This window comes from Diabrotica virgifera, chromosome 6 (assembly GCF_917563875.1).
Source record: "Diabrotica virgifera virgifera chromosome 6, PGI_DIABVI_V3a".
In the NCBI taxonomy this organism is placed as follows: domain Eukaryota; kingdom Metazoa; phylum Arthropoda; class Insecta; order Coleoptera; family Chrysomelidae; genus Diabrotica; species Diabrotica virgifera.
Window position 1 is genome coordinate 37,193,191 of NC_065448.1, and position 25,709 is coordinate 37,218,899.

Consider the following 25,709-nt stretch of genomic DNA (forward strand, 5'->3'; position numbering starts at 1 on the left):
AGAGAATTGAATAACCATTTAAATGAGCTATCACACGACCCCTATTCTTATTTTAAAAAATCATCGATTGCGTCATCATGCCCAGATGGATGACGTCACTAGTATGATATATATGCCAAAAAATTACAATTTAAAAATAAAAATCGACCTGATCTGTAATTTATCTCCACAGTTGCCCATTCTCGAGAAAATGAATTTATTCCAACTCAAACGTCCTCACTGTACCTAAATTTCAGAGGCTCATATCTTAAAACCATAATTTTTTTGGAACTACGCGCCCATTGAGTCTTTTGTTCTACACATCAAAGACTACCAGAACCCAACGTTTCAGAGCATTTGACAGAGAGCCATTTTCCATAAGGTTTCTGCGGGGTCCTTTGTAAGGTTTGTTCCAGTGTAAACTATCGTATGTTCAAAGCTAAAAAACTGTTCTGAATGAATTCTTCAAGACAAATTGAGCACTTTTAAGGTTTTTCTAAGAGTATGCAATCTCATATAACATTTCAAAGAATCTGCCCGAGAAAACAAACCGAGACACGTTAACTGTTACAAGGAGCACACCTGAATCATTATTTAATATGTTTGTTCAAACGCAATGTTACACCTAACTGATTATCACAAATTTCTCACTTGCAAGGCTTTTCTACCATGTGAACTTGTATATGCCTATTCAAAGAATATTTCTTAGTAAATTGTTTAAAACAAATTTCCTTATAAGGTTTTTCCCGTGTGTGTTATCATGTGTTGTTTCAAATGATAAGGTACACGAAACTGTTTATCACAAATTTTGCACTTGTAGGGCTTTTCTCCAGTATGAATTTTTATATGTTGATTTAAATGAATTTTCTGAGTAAACGACTTAAAACAAATTTGGCACTTATAAGGTTTTTCTCCGGTGTGCGATCTCATATGCTGTTTCAAATAAAATGCTACTCCAAACTGTTTTTCACAAATTTCGCACTTGTAAGGTTTTTCCCCAGTGTGTTATCATGTGTTGTTTCAAATAATATGGTACACCAAACTGTTTATCACAAATTTCACACTTATGAGGTTTTTCTCCAGTATGTACTTTTATATGTTGATTTACACGAATTTTCTGAGTAAACGACTTACAACAAATTTGGCACTTATATGGTTTTTCTCCGGTGTGCGATCTCATATGCACTTTCAAAGAACTTACACGAGTAAATTGCCCAAAACAAATTTCACACTTATGAGGTTTTTCTCCAGTATGAACTCTTACATGTTCATTTAAAACATCTTTACGAACAAACTGTTTATCACAAATTTCGCACTTGTATAGATTTTCTCCAGTATGAACTTTTATATGTTGATTTAAACGAATTTTCTGAGTAAATGACTTAAAACAAATTTGGCACTTATAAGGTTTTTCTCCGGTGTGCGATCTCATATGCTGTTTCAAATAAAATGCTACACCTCACTGTTTTTCACAAATTTCGCACTTATAAGGTTTTTCTCCAGTATGCACTCTTAAATGCCTTTTCAAATCACTTTCTCGAGCAAACTGCTTTAAACAAATTTCACACTTGTGAGGTTTTTCTCCAGTATGAACTTTTATATGTTGATTTAAATTAGTTTTCTGAGTAAACGACTTAAAACAAATTTTACACTTATATGGTTTTTCTCCAGTATGAACTTTTATATGTTGATCTAAATTAATTTTCTGAGTAAACGACTTAAAACAAGTTTGGCACTTATAAGGTTTTTCTCCAGTGTGCGATGTCATATGCAGTTTTAAAGAACTTGCATGAGAAAATTGCCCAAAACAAATTTCACACTTGTGAGGTTTTTCTCCAGTATGAACTCTTACATGTGCACTTAAATAATCTTTACGAGTAAACTGTTTACGACAAATTTCACACTTGTAAGGTTTTTCTTAAGTGTGACTTGAATGTACATGTATCGTTTTTATAATTTCCAATGTGTGCGTCTCTTGTGGAAATTCTAAAATAAAAACCAAAATATAAATATTCAATTATCTCTCATTAAACATTACAGTCAATATTAATTTCAACAATTCCCAAAATTCTCTTACATCTATATCTTTATAAGGTAACTACACTGCGCGTCATAGAAAACGGGCACCCTAAAAAATGGGTAATTTTTGATGTCGCGTATCTCCTAAACCTGTTGTCCGATTTAAGTGATTTTTTGAATATGTTACAGCCTTATTCTTTGTCAATAACCCTGTAATAATATTTTTGCCAAACAGGTAAATTTTCATTGTATACCGGGTGTACGAATCAAACTGTGTTTTTTTCTTAAAGTTCGCAACAACCTGTGGAATATTCTAGCATTTATAAAATATTAAAATTTTTTGAAGTTATACTTCTTTACCGGCGATAGAGGGTGAATTTTTGTATGTTAAAACCTATCAGCCCGGCGCATGCGCATTATAACTTTGTTCTGATTGGATGTTCAAATGACATGTCAAAAATTATTCCAAATGGCGGCTGTGGCACAGCTGTACACTAGGTTCGCTTTCAAGATGCAGTAGAAATAGAAATAAACAAACCAAGACACGTTAAATGCCACTAGGAGCACAACCGGATCATAATTTACAATGTATATACATTGTACATTTCAAATCATGATTTCCAAAGTTTATACATTGTAAATTATGATTCGGAAGTACTCCTAGTAGCATTTAACGTGTCTTGGTTTGTTTATTTTCTACTGCATCTTGAAAGCGAACCTAGTGTAGTTTGATTATTTATGGTTGTTGCGTTTTGAAATTTGTGTGAAAAGAAACAAAGTTAGTTAATAGTTATACTGCCTTTTTAAATAGTTTTCATATACCTATATTTTTGGACTTTTGGACTATTTTGGACAAGGAAAACTCATTCTAATTTGGTAAGTAGTTTTTATTATAATCATATTGTAATTAAACATTTGGATTAGGTTGGAATACATACATACATTTATTTTCTCAAGAATGGGGATTTTAGAGAGAAATCCCAAATTAGGTCCGATTTTTATTTTTAAATTATGATATTTTGGCGTAGATTTATTTATCTAGTAGGTATGTAATGCTTTGATTTACATACTTAATTTGATTACCAACAAAAGTTCTACCAATTTTCATCTAATATATTGTTTTCTTACTGTTTTGTTATTTAATATTTTCTTCCACAAGATTTAAACTACATAATTTAATTACATATATATTTAAAACAACTGAAGACATAAGTGGATAAAGGTCATATGTCACATTTTTTGAGAAAATTGTTTTATTAGGTTTTTGTTCTTCTAATGTGCTGTTTAACCTTTTAAAATTTTAAAATTACCTATTTTTAGCAAAATAAAAATAACAGGAAGGTATTAAAGCAATATGTCACACTATGATTTTCGAATTGTAGTGGATAAAGGTATTATGTCCAAAATTGCGTTTGGACATAATACTTTTATCCACGTGAAATTTGTAAATTTGAAAAATTTTCTACCATTTACCATTTGGATGAAGGTAATATGTCCACAAAATTTAAATTTGGCTTAATGTAACTTTTTTTAAATTAAATTTAAAGTGAAAAAAAAGTACCTTCAGATACCTGTTTAAAAAAGTATAGCAATGCAAATTTATAAAACAAATAATTAACTTGAAACAAAAGACACTAAAATGCTCATTACTCAAAAACATCATTTTGTGACATATGACCTTTATCCACTTATGTCTTCAACTGTCAAACAGTAAAACGTTCAATTACCCTATTTTTCCACATGAGAAATAATGTGGGATTGGACGAGTGAGTCTAGGCTTCGATTACGAATCAAAGCGCCATGAAGTTCACGGGTTCGATTCCCGATGCAAGTTTTTATTTTTTTTATTTTTTTTTCCATTTTATGATTGTAAGTATATTTGTTATATATTTTTTTTCAGAGAATGCGTATTTAAAATTTTTGCCAACAATTATTATCGTTCAGAAATAATTTTTTCTTTGTGGCATTTTTCAATGTGTTTGTGTGCGTTTTATTCTTTAATTTTTTAAAATTTTTGGTATTGTCTTAAAAATCACATAATATGTAGTAGAAGTATAACTTCTTGCGTGCGTACAAAAGTACACACACATTCTTTTTTATTCATTCGCTTATGTTGGATCATACAAAAGTTATATACTTTAACAACTAGGCATGCTCTTTATCAGTACACGGTGTTTCTAAAGAAGTACGACAAACTTTAAGGGGTAATTCTGTATGAAAAAATAATGACCTTTGGCTTTATAAATATATATCCGCAAATGCTTCGTTTCCGACATACAGGATGTTGAATTTTTTCTTAGAAACTGACGATTTATTTATTGCCCTAAAACCGGTTGAGATATGCAAATGAAATTAGGAGGGTTTAAAGACGTAGTTATTGCACATTTTTTGACATACTATTAAGAATTTTATATTCAAAATTGGCGTGCATACGGGTAATATGATCGGTCATATTACCCGTATGCGCACCTATGGTGAATATAAAATGTTTGTTGCATGTCAAAAAATGCGCAATAACTATCTCATAAAATCTACCAAATTTCATTCGTCAGTTTGTAAACAAAAATTCAACATCCCGTATCTCGGAAACGAAGCATTTGCCGACATATGTTTATAAAGCAAACTGTCATTATTTTTTCATGCAGAATTACCCCTTAAAGTTTGTCGCACTTCATTAGAAACACCCTGTACCGATAAAGAGCATGCCTAGTTGTTTAAGTACATAACTTTTGTATTATCCAACATAAGCTAATGAATCAAAAAACAGGATGTTAAGAAAACCTGAGGCTATAGTTGGGTTTTAATTTCAGTATTTTATAAATGCTAGAATATTCCACAGGGTGTTGCAAACTTTGTGAGAAAAACAGTTTGATTCGTACACCCGGTATACAATGAAAATTTACCTGTTTGACAAAAATATTATTACAGGGTTACTGACAAAGAATAAGGCTGTAACATATTCAAAAAATCACTTAAATCGGACAACAGGTTTAGGAGATATGCGACATCAAAAATGACTAATTTTTTTGGGGTGCCCGTTTTCTATGACGCGCAGTGTATATTCACCAGGGTTTACATCATGTAAAAAAACTATTCTAAATCAAAAATTTTTTAAATAACTTTATAATTAAAATCTCAAAAATTCTTTTGTGGGGTAAATTTGCAATTGTTTCTTTCAAACCACTTGGACCAAGACATGAAAAAACAAATATAACAGCCCTAAGACCTTTCTCCAGGGTGAATTCAGACGTATGCATTTAACTTCATTGAGAAACTTATAAGCAAACTTCATACTTTAATGTGTAATTTCGTAAGTTCTTTCAGAGCACCTGCTTTTGATAACTGCTTACGTTGAAAAGTTCTTGTCCAATGTGAACTTTTTTATGTTCATTTAAAGAACATTCTAGTCCAGAGAAATAAGATTTTTCTCGTGACACATCCCCCTCCAGACCGAAACCAATTTTTTGAGTAGTATGGACATTTATACTAATTATATGTTTCCTGCAACCGATTTTGATATACATAGTTATAAACAAATGAAGATCAAAAAAGGGTAAATTTTCGCTTTTATCGTCTATATCCAAAAAGTTAAACATTTTAAACAAATTTGAATGTAAGAAATTCTTAAAACGTATAAAAAACTTTAATATGGCGTTCACTGAATATGTCTATCCTTATTGGTTGCTTAGAAAATTGCAAAATAAATCATAAATTTTGAGTTTTTATAAATGTTCATAACTTATGTAAAAATTAACTTAGAACCTTCTTATTACACGTAATGTTGAGACTTCTTGTGCTTAAATTATATTTTAAATTTCAAAGCAATTGGTCAAATATTTTAAAAGTTATTTAATTTGTTTGTCCCAAATTCATTTTTTTTTTGCAACGCTGTAAGTCAGAAAATTATGAGGCTACAGTAATTCTTCGGACAGTTTATTCGAACAGTGTAAAATTATTTTGCAAAAGCATGTCGATTTTTTTCTTACTTATAAACAATTAGAATAAATTTTTAACCGTTACCCGTAGAAAAATTATTTTTTCATATTAAGAAAGACTGAATTTTTATACACATGTAGAAAGAAAAACAATTTTCCTTGGCAATTAGGGACGAAGTTAGCCCCCTTTTTTTTAATTCACATGTTCTTGCAAAATAATTTTGCACTATTTAGAATTATTTTTTGTCATTTTTTTTAATGTGTTGCAGTGTTGCAAAAAAAAATAATTTGGGATAAACAAATTAAATAACTTTCAAAATATTAATTTGACCAATTGCTTTGAAATGTAGGGTATGATTTAAGCACCAGAAGTCTCAGCATTCCGTGTAATAAGAAGGTTCGAAGTTAATTTTTACATAAGTTATGAATATTTATAAAAACTCAAAATTTATTATTTATTTTGCAATTTTCTGAGCAACCACTAAGGATAGTGATAGTAATTCAGCGAACGCCATATTAAAGTTTTTTTATACAATTTATGAGTTTCTTACTCTCAAATTTTCTTTTTCTCAAATTCTTACTAAAATGCTTAACTTTTTGGTTATAGACGAAAAAAGCGAAAATTTACCGTTTTTTGATCTTCATTTGTTTATAACTATGTATATTATCAAAATCGGCTGCAGGAAACATATGTTATTATTATAGATGTCCATACTACTCAAAACATTTGGTTTCGGCCTCGAGGGGTTGTGTCACCAACAGGATATTTTTTTCCTTATTTCTCTGAACTATTATGATAAAATTATCACACTTTAAAATTTTTTGCCCTTCCCATGCTCAATTTTTGTATGTTTAGTTAAAAATTTGTTATGTGTGTAGGATTCGTTAAAGAGACTCGTAATAAAAGTCCGTATTATGCTTAACAGTTTTATTAAATTTTCTGAAGGCGCTTCAGTAGCAGTGGCGGAACATTTGCCTTGTGAGAGGGGGGTGACTTCCAATAAAACACCAACCCCAAAATACATAAAATAGATAAACCCAAACTACAAGACATAGATAATAATATGTGCAATAAGTTCCCTTAATTTTCCTAAGTCTTGAGTTAATTGGGTTGAATTTGTCTATTTTTAGTAATAGGTCTGGATCCCGCGTATGAAAAAAAAGTTGACTAATAGCAAGCTGAAAATTTGTTAATAGCTTAAGGGTGTCTAGTCGGATAAACTTTGATATATGGGAACACTGAAACAGGGGCAGTTTTAATTGTGGAACAGATTAAAAGTTTGGAACGGTCAGACCACGAAAACGGCACATTTATTTTGTCCGACAGAACAGACTTAAACTCTCCGAATAGAGATTAAACTCTCATGCAAAAATCAGACTGCTATTTATCACCTGTCATAATTCCTGTCATTTGACATATTCTACATGTTTCACTCATTAAAACGTCCATTTGGTGATAAATAGCAGTCTGATTTTTGCATGAGAGTTTAATCTCTGTTCGGAGAGTTTAAGTCTGTTCTGTCGGACAAAATACATGTGCCGTTTTCGTGGTCTGACCGTTCCACAATTAAAACTTCCAGTGTTCCCATATATCAAAGTTTCTCCGACTAGACCAACTTAAGCTATTAACAAATTTTCAGCTTGCTATTAATCAACTTTTTTTTCATACGCGGGATCCAGACCTATAAGTTTCATGTCAGCTAATATATTTTTTGTGTTTCAACAATTTTTTATATAATTCTGAACCGTGTTACGGGGGGAATTACCCTATTCCCCCCTAAATCCGCCACTGTTCAGGTTTTCAGGTGTTAGTTTTCTAAAAATAAGGTGGAACTGCAGCTATGCTGGTATTGCATAAGTGTGAAGCATTCATGAAAATTGTTATGCCACTCTAGCAGCACATTTTCTATCGTACCTCTTCAGTTTTCTGGGGACTTTCCGGAGGTTTTCTGAAGACTAAAATATGATGCATCTATTTTTGACCACGAATCCATATGCAACACGCAAATATGCACGAAGAAATTGAGTCTCTCTTCTTTCAATAATAGATATTTGCATTCACTTGACCGTGAATTAGTGCACTTAACGTAACCTGAGTACCTGAATTTAAGAACTTTAGGAGGCTGTAACTCGAGAATAATAGTTTTTCCGACCTAGGTGCCATGGTCATGGACTCTTTTAATCTACTCACTGAGAACTATCATTGACCAAAGTTTTGTTAAATTTGACCGGGACCACTTTTCCATAAGGAGTGTTGCAGGGTCCTTTCGCAATTGTATGCTTTTCTCCAGTATGAACTTTTATATGTATATTTAAAGAACTTTTCTGAGTAAGTGATTTAAAACAAATTTCACACTTGTGAGGTTTTTCTCCAGTGTGCACTCTCAAATGTGTTTTTAAAGTACCTGCTTCACTAAACTGCTTAAAACAAATTTGGCACTTGTGAGGTTTTCTCCAGTGTGATGTTTTGTATGCTGATTTAAATAAGTTTTCTGAGTAAACGACTTAAAACAAATTTCGCACTTGTAAGGTTTTTCTACAGTGTGTGCCCTTAAATGAACGTTCAAATCACTTTCTCGAGTAAACTGCTTTAAACGAAGGGTACCCCCCGTTAAGATAGGCCAAATGTCCTCACTCCCAGAATTCAATTTTTTCATTTTTTTTACGTTCTATGCAATTAAAAGATGAGATAACGCGGTTTTTTAGCTCGCCACCCCCTTACTCCTCCCCCCCCCCCCCCAGCCAAAACGTAGATTTTTAGATTTAATTTTTTTTAGTTGGGTTGCGTTGCAATTGATTTAAAAATTTCAAAAAATTCACACGTGTAGCTGAGGCTTTTAAAAAACATGTCCATTTTTTATGGGCCGTAGGTCGAGTGTACATAACCTCAAATTTTTTTTTAACTATTTTAAAACTTTTTTTTGGGGGCATGTCCAATTTTTTTTTGTGTATTTTATCAAAAGATCTCTCTGATTTTTTTCAGTTTTTTCCGTCAGGTGCGCCATCTTGAAAATATCCGGAAAACTGTTTTTTAGGGGGTTTTTGGGGATTTTCTCCATTTTATAGACTGCAACATAAATCAACTCAAGGTTTTGTTAATAGATTATGTATAATTTGAAATAACTGAGTATTTTAGGATATTCAAAAATTATGCGAAACACTTTTAAACCCCCCAAAAACGCCATGTAAACTTGGGTATTTTTACCTCACAGTTACTAACTGCGTGCTGATGGCAAACAACACTATGTTGACTTAGTGCACTGAGCACCTAGCGGCAAACGGGTCATAGGTAACTTTTCTTCTTAACAGAAATAAATCTCTTTGTTTTTATCTATTCTTTTTTTATAGTTACACAGTTGTTTTTATAAAAAATCGTGGTTATTAATACATTGTAATAAAAAATCAACAAATATTGTGTACCTTCTCTTAAAAATTGGTGTTTCTATTTCGAATGGTATTATACACATAGTTTCAAAAGGTATGCATCACTTAAAATTATGCTAAATTTAAAAAGAATATATAAAAGAAACAAATAACAACAAGTATTATTAAATATTATTATTTTGTTGAGCCGCGATATGTCAGCAACAAATTGCCAACATTGTTATTTCTGTAACTCCCGCTTCGCGTCGTTCGGCAAACTGCAGTCGCGTGCGGAAAAGAGACTTTCAAGAGACTTTCTGCAAGCGTTAGGAACAATATTTTTTCTACGAGTCTTCAAAAAATTACCCAATCTTAATCAATTAATTTAATTAATATGAAAATACATACACAAATTAATTCTTTGACAAGGTTGTCAAAACCAAACTTTCAGCATAATTGGTTAGCATGACGACGATCTTGGTTTCCATGACGACGATTGCCACTGTTATTGTCTACTGATTTGACTTTCGAATATTATGTCAAAATTATTTTATTTCATCGAATTCTCGCGTTCATTTCATTAAAACATGAACACAATAAGATATTGTTATGATCTGCTTCTTATTAATTTTATATTAATTATTATTTATTTGATTAATTATTTAATTGTCGCAAATCATACATAAATATTGAATAAAAAAATCTCAGGGTGCCTTTTTTATAATATTAAAAAAAATCCAAATTATCTCACGTTATACTTATCTTCTCTCGTGGGTTCAGTATCTCCGAGTTGATCCTAATCGGGATAAAATAGGGAAAAGAAATAAAGCAAAATATTAAAATAAAAATACAGAATTGTCTTTTATTTATCAAAATCAATACTCTGAAATCTATCGAATCTAAAAACCTGTGGACACAGATGTCCGAATGAAATTTTTACCACTTAAATTTATTATAGTTAACAAAAAACAATTTATCGGTTTGTTCCCGATGACTTTGGTAAACAAACTAAACAAAACAAATTTATGTCTTCGCAAGATTACCTATATTTACTATTTATATTTTGAAATATTGGAATTTTAATTCATATGCTTTTTTCTCAAAAATTTAGTTCCCGAACATAAAAATCTCTTTCACATAAATTGACTGACCTTTTGCTTCACTCACTCGGATGTCTTCTCGTGACCCCAAACAGCTCTCCCTCGTTGACTATGTTAAAAGGCTACTCATCAAAGGCCTCTCTCCGTTGTCCAGCTTCAAAACTATCAGCATACCAGCACCAATTCTCCAACAAGCCGGGTCTCTTTTGACACGTACTCGATTCAAACAAAACTCCAAAAATTCTCTGCTCTCCTTCTCACAATAATACAGAATCAAAGAGGTATTTCGTCTCAATTTGATCTGTCTCTCGTTCCACTTTTCAACACTATTCTCCACTATCAAACAGCCACTGGTATCTGCTAACTATCTATCCACTTAACACGTCGAACCGCTCCTTAGCGATGCCAAAAACATAATGACTTCTTTTTCAAACTCCTCAATCATCCAATCCATTTTTCCCCTTCCACATTCTAAGAATCAGAACATCGACTTTTCCATTCGACAAACACAACAGTCATTTTCAAAATTATTCCGACAATCCTAATTACTTTCGGAGAAACTCTACAACATATACTCGTGTTGAAACAAAGATATTAAAATTCCAACTTTCTTTTCAATTATCAATTTCGAGAAATTGATAATTACCTCTACCCTAAACAATCTTTTTCCATTTTAAATCTGAATACATCGTTATTTTCACTTTAATTATTCACAAAAGTCTTTAATGGTTCATCGGAAAGCTCATTAAAAGAGAAATCTACTTACATCCAAACTAAATTCTAATAAATTTTAAAACAGCTCAATATACAGGGTGTATCAAATTTATGTGCCCGCGTTATTTAAAAAAAATTTAATTTAATTTTTATTTTGCTGTTGATTGATAAAATGCAAACACAATAATATATTTGAAATAAATTAGTAAATAATATCTAAATATTAGTTTATTGCATGTATTATAATTACTTTAAGGCCATATTAACATATCTAAATTAACACGAGTGCGGAAAAGTAAAACGCGTGCGGAAAAGTAACACGCGTGCGGAAAAGTAAAACTTTCTAAACTAAAACGCGTGTGCGAAAGACATTTTTGCACGCTCGTAGAAAAAATACATATTGGTTCATTAATAATAATATTCTATTTGTGATAAAATATAGACAATTAAATGGACAACCAAACAACATACCTTGTGTCTGGTACATACAAAAAACCTATTTAGTATTACAATGTTACCTCATAATAACCATTTTTTTTTAAATCTTTTATAGTGCGTCTAATAATTTGGCTAGAGACTGTATACTACGGAAAAAACAGGATCTGTTCAGATTGTTATCAGATGTTAATGTTAGCGTTTAGTGAAGCGTTTTAAAGTGTTCTGTCGATTACGTTAATTTTTTTTTATAATACAGCTTCATCATTTTACAGCACTATATTTTTCGGCAAACTTTTGCGAATTTTCACTTTCTCGGCTATTATATTTTTATTATGTTTCTTAACCACAAAGGTTTCCTATTTTATGACATATTATAGAGCTTTAAAAACTTCGTGTTCGCCGACACCGACCCTAACAAATTATTATGCAGATTATTCTTAATGTCATTTTAGATAAATACGATAAGTAATAAAATAGTATTGGGTATTTCGCAATATTGGGTATTATCAACAAGTACCCATACAAAAATATTTTGGCCGATATTAACTAGTAAATTTCTATAAAATGGGTTTTAAAAATGAGATTATTTGGCCGTGTCCGTATTATATAAATGGCCGTTAGTACAGGTCGCCGATTTTGACAGGTGGCCGTTAACACAGGTTTTACTGTTAGAACATTTAACTAAAATAAAAATTTGTTTTATGAGAAGTACCTAGCTAATTTTTTTGGGCTCAAATACCTTTAAATTCAATAAATATTTTATAAGTATAGATCAAACATATCAGAGGTAAACTGCACTATGTCACTGTAAATTACCATTAATTACAGAAATTAGGGCAATTTTTAACGTTTTATTAGTTGGATTGTACAAACTAGTTAAATTTTATGATTAAAATACGATCACATTGTCTTTCAGACCGAAAGATACCTAATTATGGGATATATAAGATTTTTAAAACATTCAGAGGTAAACTGCACAATGTCAATGTAAAATACCATTAATTACAGTAATTAGGGCAAATGTTAACGTTTTATTAGTTGTATTGTACAATCTACTTATATGTTAATATGTTGATTAAAATATGATCACATTGTCTTTCAGAGCGAAAGATACATAATTATGGGATATATAAGATTTTCAAAATATTCAAACTGCTCTACTGAAAAGTTGCTTAAAATGACATAGTGTAGTTTACCTCCGAGGTCCAGAAATGCAATCAACAAAATCAAGATGGGAAAAGCACCAGGACATGACGAGATAACTGCTGAAATGATCAAATGCATGAATGAAGAAAGATAACTAGAATTACTAAACATCATGAACCAAGCTAAGAGAGAAAAGAAAGTACCACTAGACTGGCAAATAGGCATTATAACACCATTGTATAAAAAAGGAGATAGCAAAGAATGCCCAAACTATAGAGGAATAACATTTGGAAGCACAGTAGTAAAACTTTATGCTAGTATACTAGAAAACAGGCTAAGAGAAAAACTAGAAAACACCTTTGAGGAGAGCCAGATTGGTTTCAGAAAAGAAAGTGGGACGAACGATCAGATTTTCATAATGAGACAAATATAATATTTTTACTACAAAAGCGATATTACGTAGGTCAAAATTTTTGACGTAAGAGAACTGTCAAAACATTAGAATGCGACTTTTCATTATTGCCATGTTTATTACAAACATGGCAATAATGAAAAGTCACATTCTAATGTTTTGACAGTTCTCATGCGTCAAAAATTTTGACCTACGTAATATCGCTTTTGTAGTAAAAATACTATAGCAGAAAAAGCTCTTAAAACAGAAAAAAATGCATGCATGTTTCATAGATATGGAAAAAGATTTCGACAGAATTAAAAGAGAAGATATTTGGAAAATACTAGAGAAGAGAAAAATTGAACAAGATCTAATAAAATGCATCCAGAGTTTATACGAAAAAACAAAAAGCTATGTAAGGACAAGGAATGTCCAAGGACAGTAACATTGGATTAAAACAGGGTGTCCTGAGCCCACTACTCTTTAACCTAGTACTAGATGACGTAATAAAAGAATGCAAACACAAATGGAGAAAATATAATGTAGGATATTGGAAGTTGAGAATGACACAAATAACAGAACTATGCTACGCAGACGACCTGGTGATCATTGGGGAGTCCGAAAAACAATTACAAGAAAATATAAACATACTGTATGAAGAGCTAAATATCAGAAACATGAAAATAAACAAAGAAAAATCAAAAACAATGATAAGTGGAAGACAAAAAGGAAAACAAAATATAGAAGTAGACGGCAAGCAACTTGGAACAGGTAGACAGATAGTATTTGGAGGTAATCATAAGCGGGGATGGAAAATTAGAAAATGAGATAAATGAAAGAATTGCAAAGACTGATAAGCTGTACAATATTATTAAGAGTAACTTTTTAAAAAAGAAAGAAATACCTTAGAATATAGAAACGGAAATAGTATAAAAGATTGTGAAACCCACTCTAACCCATACCTGTGGATCTTGGGCATTGCCAAAAAGGCAAAAGAATAAACTACTAAGCACAGAAATGAGATTTTTGAGAACAATAGAGGGAAAAACATGGAAAGATAAAGTTAGAAATCAAACCTTTAGAGAAAATTTGAAAATACACTCAGTTACAACAACAATCGAACAAGGACAACTTAGATGGCTCGGACATGTACTAAGAAGAGGAGAAGAAAAAATAGTAAGACAGATATATGAAGCGAGAAAGATGGGAAGAAAGACGAGAGGAAGACCAAGAAAGACGTGGACAGAAGAAGTGAGGGAAGCGCCCGACAAAATAGGAATAAAATGGGAGGAAACAAAAGCATTGGCCATGGATAGAAGGAAATGGAAGGAAATGTGGAAGAAAACGACGGAGAACCTAACTCCGTAATAACTCACACCGAAAGGTAGACGAGTTCTGGATTAAATAAGTAAGTAAGTACTCTCCTTCATCTTATTGATGAACTTTTATATGTATATTTAAAGAACTTTTCTGAGTAAATGATTTAAAGCAAATTTCACACTTGTAAGGTTTTTCTCCAGTGTGCACTCTCAAATGTACTTTCAATTCACTTGTCACACTAAACCGCTTAAAACAAATTTCACATTTGTGAGGCTTTTCTCCAGTATGCACTCTCAAATGTACTTTTAAATTACCTGCTTCACTAAATCGTTTAAAACAAATTTCACACTGGTGAGTTTTTTCTCCAGTGTGAGTTTTCGTATGTTGATTTAAATGAGTTTTCTGAGTAAACGACTTAAAACAAATTTGGCACTTATAAGGTTTTTCTCCAGTGTGCCATCTCATATGCTGTGTCAAATAAAATCCTACACCAAACTGTTTATCACAAATTTCGCACTTGTAAGGTTTTTCTCCAGTATGCACCCTCAAATGCCTTTCCAAATCACTTTCTCGAGTAAACGGCTTCAAACAAATTTCACACTTATGAGGCTTTCCTCCAGTATGAACTTTTATATGTTGACTTAAATGAGTTTTCTGAGTAAACGATTTAAAACTAATTTGGCACTTATAAGGTTTTTCTCCGGTGTGCGATCTCAGATGCCCTTTCAAAGAATTTGCATGAGAAAATTGCACAAAACAAATTTCACACTTATGAGGTTTTTCTCCAGTGTGTACTCTCTTATGTCTTTTCAAATGACCTGCTTCACTAAACTGCTTACAACAAATTTCACACTTGTGAGGTTTTTCTCCAGTATGCACTCTCAAATGCCTTACCAAATCACTTTCTCGAGCAAACTGCTTTAAACAAATTTCACACTTGTGACGTTTTTCTCCAGTATGAATTTTTATATGTTGATATAAATTAATTTTCTGAGTAAATGACTTAAAACAAATTTGGCACTTATAAGGCTTTTCTCCAGTGTGCGATCTCATATGTTGTTTCAAAGAACGTGCATAAGAAAATTGCCCAAAACAAATTTCACACTTGTGAGGTTTTTCTCCAGTATGAAATCTTACATGTGCATTTAAATTCTCTTTACGAGTATACTGTTTATGACAAATTTCGCACTTGTAAGGTTTTTCTCCAGTGTGATTTGAGTGTACTTGTATTGTTTTCATAATCTCCAATGTGTGCGCCTCTTGTTGAGAGTCTAAAATAAAAACCAAATTATAAATTTTCGATTATACGCAATTATCTCTCATTAAATATTACATAGTCAATATGTATTTATTTCAACAATTCCCAAGACTCTCTTAATACATCTATATCTTTATAAGGTTACTATATTCACCAAAGTTTACATCATGTAAAAACAACTATTCTAAATCAACATTTTTTAATAACATTATGATTAACATCTCAATAATTATTTTGCAAGGTTTTGCAATTGTTTCTTTCAAACCACTTGGACTAATATTGGAACCGTGCGAATTCGGAAGAGCGACACCTGGTTTCATAGCTCAGCAACATTTTTTTTGCACTTTTAATTATACTGGCCAATTATATTAGTCCTGGTTACTGGATAATTGTCAAGGCCACAGCCCAAAAAAGAATAAGAACAAAAAGTAAGATTGGGTTTGTGTTAAAATGTAAACATTGTAGGTATGTAGTAAATAAAATTAATTATTAAAATGCACTACTACAAGCAACATACAATTAATTAAATTTATTTTAATTGCGTATCATAATATGATATTATCTTGATTTGATATTTGATGTTATCAATATTGTGGAACATATAATTTTTACAATTTATAACACAGAATTTGCGAAATCCCATTTTCTTCAATGACAGAAATATACATCAATTTGACAATATGAATTATTTACGAAATATGTTAAGAAAATTGCAAGATTTCTCCGTTACGCGCGCAACATCGTTTCTCGTATCCCTTGTATGTACTTGCACATAGCGAATATGTATAAAAAAACAAATATAACAGTCCTAAGACCTTTCTCCTGGGTGAACTTAGATATATGCATTTAACTTCATTTTAAGAGAAACTTCTAAGCAAATTTCATACTTTAATGTGTAATTTCATATGTTACTTCAGAGCACCTGCTTTTTATGTTTAAGGTACTAGTACACTAATAATTTTTCGAAAAATCCATTTTATTTTTTTTTATAGATGTTTATTCCTTATATCGTCATCGTCAAGAATCAACTCTTAATGGCTCCAGTACACGTTGGGCCAACTAGTTGGCCAATGAGTTGGGCCAAGTTGTCGATAGCAATAGTAGTGTTACCTTTGTCGACAAACGAGACTATAATAACAAAACAATAGAATTTTTAACTAACCAAAACAGTATAAAACTAAACAAAGACCCCACAGAAAAATACCGAAAACAAATTAAGCTAGCCATTGAAAATTCAAAATCAATACTAAATCCAACAGAACAGAAATACCTTAATATTATGAACCCACAACCTCCTAAATTATACTCTTTTATTAAACTACACAAACCTGACCACCCAATAATACCTGTAGTTTCTTTTTATACAGCTCCTTCATATAAACTTTCAAAAAAACTGTCAGATATTATTACAGAATACACTAAATTTTCACTTAAATTCACCGTAAAAAATACACTAGAACTAGTTAATAAAATACAACATTTTCAATTGCCCAAAAACTCCAGACTAATTTCATTTGACGTAAAAAATCTTTTTCCTAGTGTTCCTCCTACAGAAACTTTTGTTTTAGTTAAGAATCTTTTAGACCATAATAGTACAAATCCGATCATTGCATCTGAAATTTTACACCTTCTTGAAATTTGCATAAATCAAGACTATTTTGAATTCAATAATCAAATATACACAAACAACAGTGCAGGACTTATTATGGGTAATCCTCTAAGCCCATTGCTATCAGATATATTTATGAACCAACTTGAAACAACAATTTCTAAACATCCCGTATTTAAACAGTTCTTATATTGGTGGAGATACGTGGATGATATACTAGTATGCTTTACAAGGACTAACAGACAACTTGACCAATTTCTATCATATATTAATTCACTTCATAATAATATTGAGTTTACAATAGAAACAGAACAGAATAACTCCATAAACTTTCTAGATGTAACGATTTCCAGACTACACAACAAACATGAGTTCTCCGTATATCATAAACCTACCCATACTGACACAACTATACACAATTCATCATCCCATCCTACACAACACAAATTAGCAGCCTACCATAGCATGATACATAGACTGACAGAAATTCCCATGACAAAAAATAACTTCGAGATAGAACTAAACATCATTAAACAAATAGCAGTAAACAACGGCTATAACGAACAAACAGTTAACAAAATTTTAAACCAAAAACTCCATAAGAAAGCCCTGAAATTAGTGTATCCACCACCACAGAAAGAACCCAGTACCTTCTGCTCTCTCACATATACTGGCAAGATAACAACAACAATAGCCAGATACATAAAAAAGAAAGGAATAACACCAGCTTTCAGAACTAACAACAACTTAAGCAAATATATTAAGAACAATAAAAGCCGAAAGAGAAAGCAACTACAGAGTGGTGTGTACAAACTAACTTGTGGTGACTGTCCGAAAACGTACATCGGTCAAACTGGCAGAACTTTTGACAAACGAATAGCAGAACACAAAAGGGCATTCAACAATAGAAAAATAGACACTTCTACATACGCACTTCACCTTCTAGATCATAATCATTCTACATATTTGAAGAGTTTCAAATTCTACATATTCAAAATAAAGGCCTTAAGCTATCTTTTTTAGAATCTATGGAAATTAATAAACTGAAAAATACAGGTATAATTCTGAATGACCAACTCGAGACAAACAGCTCCCCACTCCTCAACCTTTTCAGTTGAAGACTTAAAAAGGCAAACACATTGTAAACTATATCACTTGAGAAAGGCACTCCGCCGAAACAGCTGTAGTCACTTAGTTATAATAAATTTTGTGGAAGTATAGAAAACAAACGTTTTCAGTGTTTTATTGTTAGACCGAAAAAAGTATTCATATTAAAACACAACCTTAAAATTAAAACTTATAAACAGTATCAGTATTGTGAGAAGAGAAAACAAATATTTTAAACTCAACGACAACAACGTGTTCAGTGTTCATAACCAAACAGCTGTTTGGCAGATCGCGCAAGTCCCAAAAATCCTTTGATTTGTGCACCAAATACCGACAAGATTCGGTTTGTACACCAACGCTGACCGCCAATCGCAAACTCATGCCAAGTGGTCCTGTACACGTTGGCCCCACTGATTGGCCCAACGTGTACTAGCCCCATAAAATGTTGTAAAGAAATTTGAAAAATTAAGAAAGTTGTAGCGTAGCACTTTGTGAGCGCGCATATTTTCGACTCTTACTACGCTACGGCGCGCTCTCAAAGCTGCCAGGCCGTGTTCATCTTCCCCGTTCAAAATACCGTTATTATACATCTATACGCTCTGAGCTTCGCTGGTGTCGCTCCTAGCGGTTACTTATTCAACTTTTACCGGTAATTTTTAAATTTATTATTTAATTGTTATCGCTTAATATTTACAACGCAAATAAGTAATTAAATTGTAATCGATTTTTTTAAGATTTTTCTAATCATTTTGACGTTCTATTGATAAAATATCAATTTCTTACTTCGGATACTTTGACAATAATCGTGTAGATGGCGCTAGATTATTTATATGTAATTAGATATTACGGAACATTAAAAAAACTTAAATTCAGTATTTAAAACGTAAGTATATTTAAGGTAAAAATATATACCATAGCTTTGACCAACTAATATTGTTTATAATTAATGTTTTTAATTTTAATTTTAAATTAATCACTTTGACATTTATGTCAAATTTCCGGTAAACGTTTACAAACTTGTCACTACTGGCGTTCGCGAATTTGTAAATATCCCCTCTACGTACGAGCTCACAGCGTATAGGTACTAATATATTTATGAACTTAATCGAACGTGGTCGAACTAATTTTCGTGATCGAAATAAACCGAAAAAATTGTTTTTTGCGTTTTTCTCGAAACTACATTTTTCAAATCGGCACAGACTTATTTTCAGCAACTACGTGTCCGATTGTTCTCATTTTTTGTATGTAGGTTTGTTTATCTATCCGACACCGTAATCTACCAGAAAATTGCAAGAATATGTAAAGAATAAAATTTTGGCTTTATAATAAAGTCGAAAAAAAAACATGAAAATTTTCTTTTCATATTGCGACCATTTTTTTTATCGATTTTTAATAAAATTGTGGTAGATTACGGTGTAATTAACCTTCCTTCTTAATATCCCATTTTTATTTTTTGTTTCATAGAAGCCGTTTTCAAGAATAACTCTGTGCCATGAGACAATGTAATTTTCAAGAACAGAACTTTGGCGCCCTCTATAAAATTATTGTCATAATAAATAATTTTTTTTTATGTTCTTCAACTATCAATGTGTATGTTTAAAAAAATTTATAAAATAAAATAATAACATTAGCGGAAAAAAATTATTGAAATAATTGTTCATTAGTGTATTTATTATAGTACCTTTTTTTTTTGAAAAATGGCTTTGGCAGAGCCAATTAGCCAGACTTGTTTGTGATTGATTGCAGATTCATAGTCATAAAAAGTACATCTACAATATTATTTTTATAGATACATTGGTACATTGTGTAGCTTTTTTTATTTTGTTTCTTTTAATTATTTTACTGTTTTTTTAATATATATTTTAATTTGTGCGAAACACTTCTTTTTTTGTTTGTTTGTTTCTATTTTTTTTCTTTTTTTTATGTTTGTTTCTATTTTTTTTTCTTTTTTTTTATTTATTTTTTTGTTATTATTTTATTGTGTTTTTTTTATATATATTTTTTTAAAATTTTTTCAAACCACATTAACAAATTATGCCTATTATATTACGTTTACAACTTGTATTTACATAATTTAACATGTTTATAAATGAGATGAAGAATTTCCATATCATTTGTAAATATTAAAGTATTAAGGTTTATTGGGAAAAAACATTTTAAATCTTTTAATTCCTTATAAAGGTCGTTTATGTTATAGTACCTTAAAGAACTTTATGAATAAACTGTCGTCACACCTTAAATTTTTTTTCCTACCATGGTCAATTGTTGCATTTTTAGTTAAAAATTTGTTTTGTGAAAACTGAATAATACAAATTTCGCAATTATAAGGTTTTTCTACAGTATGCAGTTATAAATTTTTAAAATTAGTTGCTGTAGTAAACAGCCAAAAACAAATTTGAAATTTGTAAGATTTGTTCCAGTGTAAACTATCGCATATTCAGCTATAGAACTGTTCTGAATAAATTCTTTAAAACAAATTGAGCATTTTTAAGGGTTTTCTCATATAGGTAATCTCATATAACATTTCAAAGAATCTGCCCGAGAAAAATACCCAACAAACTTAACACGCCCTAAGATTTTTCTTCAATATGCGTTCTCATACGTTGTTTCAAACGAAATGTTACACCAAACTGTTTATCACAAATTTCTCACTTATATGGTTTTCTCCATTATGAACTTTTATATGTTGATTTAAATTAGTTTTCTGAGTAAACGTTTTAAAACAAATTTGGCACTTATATGGTTTTTCTCCAGTATGAACTTCTATATGTTGATTTAAACAAATTTTCTGAGTAAACTGCTTAAAACAGATTTGGCACTTATAAGGTTTTTCTCCGGTGTGCGAACTTGCATGAGAAAATTGCCCAAAACAAATTTCACACTTATGAGGTTTTTCTCCAGTATGAACTCTTACATGTTCATTTAAATGATTTTTACGAACAAACTGTTTATGACAAATTTGGCACTTATAAGGTTTTTTCCGGTATGCGACCTCATATGCCGTTTCAAAGAATTTGCATGAGAAAATTGCACAGAACAAATTTTACACTTGTGAGGTTTTTCACCGGTATGTACTCTCAAATGGACTTCCAAAGGACCTCCTGGAATAAAGTGCTTAAAACAAATTTCACACTTGTGAGGTTTTTCTCCAGTGTGTACTCTCTTATGTATTTTCAAATGACCTGATTCATTAAACTGCTTAAAACAGATTTCACACTTATGAGGATTTTATCCAGTATGAAATCTTACATGTGCATTTAAATGATCTTTACGAGTATACTGTTTATGACAAATGTCGCACTTGTAAGGTTTTTCTCCAGTGTGATTTGAATGTACTTGTATTGTTTTCATAATCTCCAATGTGTGCGCCTCTTGTGGAGAGTCTAAAGTAAAAACCAATTATAAATTTTCAATTATACGCAATTATCTCTTAATAGTCAATATTAATTTCAATAATTCCCAACATTCTCTTACATAAAAAAAATATAGTAAGTATATAAAAAATATTATTCCGATAGTAAAAAATATACAGGGTAGCGATAAAGTATGGAAACACGGTAATTTCTAGGAAACCGCTAGAACAATTTTTATAGATTTTGGTGGGTAAGAGTCTTCTAATGAGAACTATATTATAGTGGTAATTACATTGTTGTCAAATCTTCCGTTTTTCTGGAAATCTATTAAACTTTCTTGTTTTAAATGGAACACCCTGTATATTTTTTGCGTTTTGAATTCCTTAAGAAATACTACTTAATTATTTTTCATGTTATATTCCCTATATCTAAATGCCATAATTTCGGAGTTATTGCTATATTTATTAAAAAAAAAAGAATGTGTGTGTACTTTGTACGCACGTAAGAAGTTATACTTCTATTATATGATTATAAACGAAATCAATATACTTTTTATTTATATTTTATTTAAATATAAAACTAATTTATACTTACTACTTCTCAAACATTTTTATTAAAACAGTGCCAAAAATTAAAATAATAAAAGAATAAAACACACACAAACACATTAAAACTGCCACAAATGATTTCTGAACATTAATTGTCGGAAAATGTTTTAACTAAATACGTATTTTCTGAAAATAAAAGTTTCTATTGGGATTTGAACCAACTTACCAGCGCGGCTGGTATTGGCGTTGTATTGGGATTCACTCGTATTAAACGCTTCGCCACGGAGACAGTGTGTCATTATGTGCGAAGATCGACTAACTAAACGGATTAAATTTTTGACATTTTCGAATTATGTAAATCAAATTATTTTGATTTTGAATTGAAATGATTTAGAATTGAAAAAATACAACAAAACATAGAGTAAGAAAACAATATATTAGGTGAATATTGATAGAAATTTTGATGGTAATCAAATTATGTAAATAAAAGTATTACATACTATGTATTTTGGTAGGTTCAAATGATAGTTCAAATGATATTACATACTATGTATTTTGGTAGGTACCTATGATACATTTACAATTATTACGTACCTGTTGCTTTAAAAACTATTTAAAACTCACTACAATTATAAACTTTTTTGTTTTGCCATGTTGGATAATTTTTGTCATGTCATTTGAACATCCAATCAGAACAAAGTTGTAATGCGACTGCGCCGGGATCAAAGGTTTTAATCCTATTAAAATTCACCCTCATATCGCGCGTAAAGAAGTATAACTTCAAAAATTTTAAACCAAATTATAAAAATCAATTTTTTCGGCTCGAGTAGATATTAGTTTAGGCTCTTTGGACCATTGGGAACAAAAAAGGTCTTTTGTCATTTTCCTCTAAAGTTAATCGTCTCCGCCGAGTTATAAACAATTTTAAACTGAAAAAAAATCGAAAAATGACGATTTTCTAGATGTAAAAACACAAGTAAAAAGTATTAGTTTCGAAACTACGAAGTGCCTAAATTTAAGTTCAAACCTTATTATATTAGCTACCGATAAGTGATTTTGTCTTATTTCATTTTAAAACATCATTTTTTAGTTGTTAATGCAGCCCGATCGCCCGTCCTCTCATATGCGCTTCATTAACATTTAAAAAACAATGTTTTAGAATAAAACGTGCCAAAAATTCTTATAGAGACCTGATAGAAGAAGGTTTGCACTTGAATTTAAGTGTTGTTCTGAAGCTATTTTCTTGTGGCATTTTTACAATTTTAACTACTTATAATGGGAAATAAGCCACAATATTATTAAAAAATGATTTTTATTAACGTTTCGACGCCAAAATCAGGTGCCGTTGTCAAAATACAAAATACTACTAACATAAACAAAAATGTTGTTGCTTAGTAAAAAAATTCTTCTAATAATTTATTTAATTTGACTCATTTATGTCGGCAATTCAGATATATATAATACATTTTAAAGTAGAAGACTTTAAAATGATATTGCCAATATTTATGAGTTGCGTTCCTGGGACGACTTTACTGAAAGATAGTTCATTCGATTACATGAAATCAACCCCAACTCAAGAATATCCGTCACAAAAAAATCATAGCATGTGATCTGTCTTTAAAAAGACAAACACATGCAACGGTGACATTAAAATTCTCGAGTTAGAGATCTCATAGTAAATCACGAGGGAAAACCAGGAAAAACCTCGTGATACTATCCCGACATCGTAAGTATTTGGTCTTACATTTAATTTACTCTCAAAATTAATACCAAATTCCTACTTTACTATAATTTTGTTTAAATTATAAATAATATCAATAATACATGTATATATAAGTAATACTAAAATATAAAATATGTACTAACTCGACTATTGACTTACTAATTGTGGTATTTTCTTTCTATTGACTTCCTCTTTCAGTATGGGTATCCACATCCTACTGCATTCCATCGAGGAATTTGCGACACAATTGGTTTCGTTTAGCATAATTAGAGCCGCTTCTTTGATTCTTCTCTTTTTACTATCTGTTTCTTTCAGGACTATACTTGAATCTCTCCACTGAACTCTATGTTCATTATCCCATGCGTGTTGACATATTTGAGATCTATCAAATTCTCTATTTTTAATATAAGATTGATGTTCACTTATTCTAACGTTTAATGGTCTTGATGTTTCACCTACAGAACAACATAGAACGGGATCCTACAACATTCACAAGAAATAATACGAGGAAAATATCAATACCATACATAAAAGGACTATCCGAGAAACTTAAAACAATAGGAAATAAATTCAACATTTCAACAACATTCAAAACAACCAACACATTGAGATCTATTCTATCTAAAACTAAACCTAACAATGAACAAGAAAGGACAAAGAATTGTATTTATAAAATACCTTGTGAATGCGAACAGTTTTATATAGGTGAAACGTCAAGACCATTAAACGTTAGAATAAGTGAACATCAATCTTATATTAAAAATAGAGAATTTGATAGATTTCAAAATGTCAACACGCATGGGATAATGAACATAGAGTTCAGTGGAGAGATTCAAGTATAGTCCTGAAAGAAACAGATAGTAAAAAGAGAAAAATCAAAGAAGCGGCTCTAATTATGCTAAACGAAACCAATTGTGTCGCAAATTCCTCGGTGGAATGCAGTAGGATGTGGATACCCATACTGAAAGAGGAAGTCAATAGAAAGAAAATACCACAATTAGTAAGTCAATAGTCGAGTTAGTACATATTTTATATTTTAGTATTACATACTTATATATCCATGTATTATTGATATTATTTATAATTTAAACAAAATTATAGTAAAGTCAGAATTTGGTATTAATTTTGAGAGTAAATTAAATGTAAGACCAAATACTTACGATGTCGGGATAGTATCACGAGGTTTTTCCTGGTTTTCCCTCGTGATTTACTATGAGATCTCTAACGCGAGAATTTTAATGTCATCGTTGCATATGGTTGTCTTTTTAAAGACAGATCACATGCTATGATTTTTTTGTGACGGATATTCTTGAGTTGGGGTTGATTTCATGTAATCGAATGAACTATCTTTCAGTAAAGTCGTCCCAGGAACACAACTCATAAATATTGGCAATATCATTTTAAAGTCTTCTACTTTAAGGTGTATCATATTATGTATCTGAATTGCCGATATAAATGAGTCAAATTAAATAAAATATTAGAAGAATTTTTTTTACTAAGCAACAACATTTTTGTTTATGTTAGTAGTATTTTGTATTTTGACAACGGCACCCGATTTGGGCGTCGAAACGTTAATAAAAATCATTTTTTAATAATATTGTGGCTTATTTCCCATTATAAATAGTTAAAATTGAATTTAAGTTTCGTAATTTTAAAAATTATTTTTTTTACTTGTGTTTTTGAACCTTGAAAATCGTCATTTTTCA

The 25,709-nt window shown here is 30.8% G+C and overlaps 1 protein-coding gene across 4 annotated transcripts in view; it reads right to left on the reverse strand.

Moving 5' to 3' along the window:
• Positions 1 to 25,709, reverse strand: part of LOC126886860 (zinc finger protein 664-like) — a 70,888-nt gene that overhangs the window by 23,482 nt on the left and 21,697 nt on the right. The window contains exon 2 of one of the 4 annotated variants that reach the window (XM_050653970.1): positions 10,133 to 15,676. The exons of the other annotated variants lie outside the window; for them this stretch is intronic. Coding sequence (XP_050509927.1) covers positions 14,517 to 15,676 — 1,160 coding nt within the window. The 3' untranslated portion in view covers positions 10,133 to 14,516. Of the gene's footprint in view, positions 1 to 10,132; positions 15,677 to 25,709 lie in introns of those variants that run through there. 4 annotated transcript variants of the gene reach the window in all.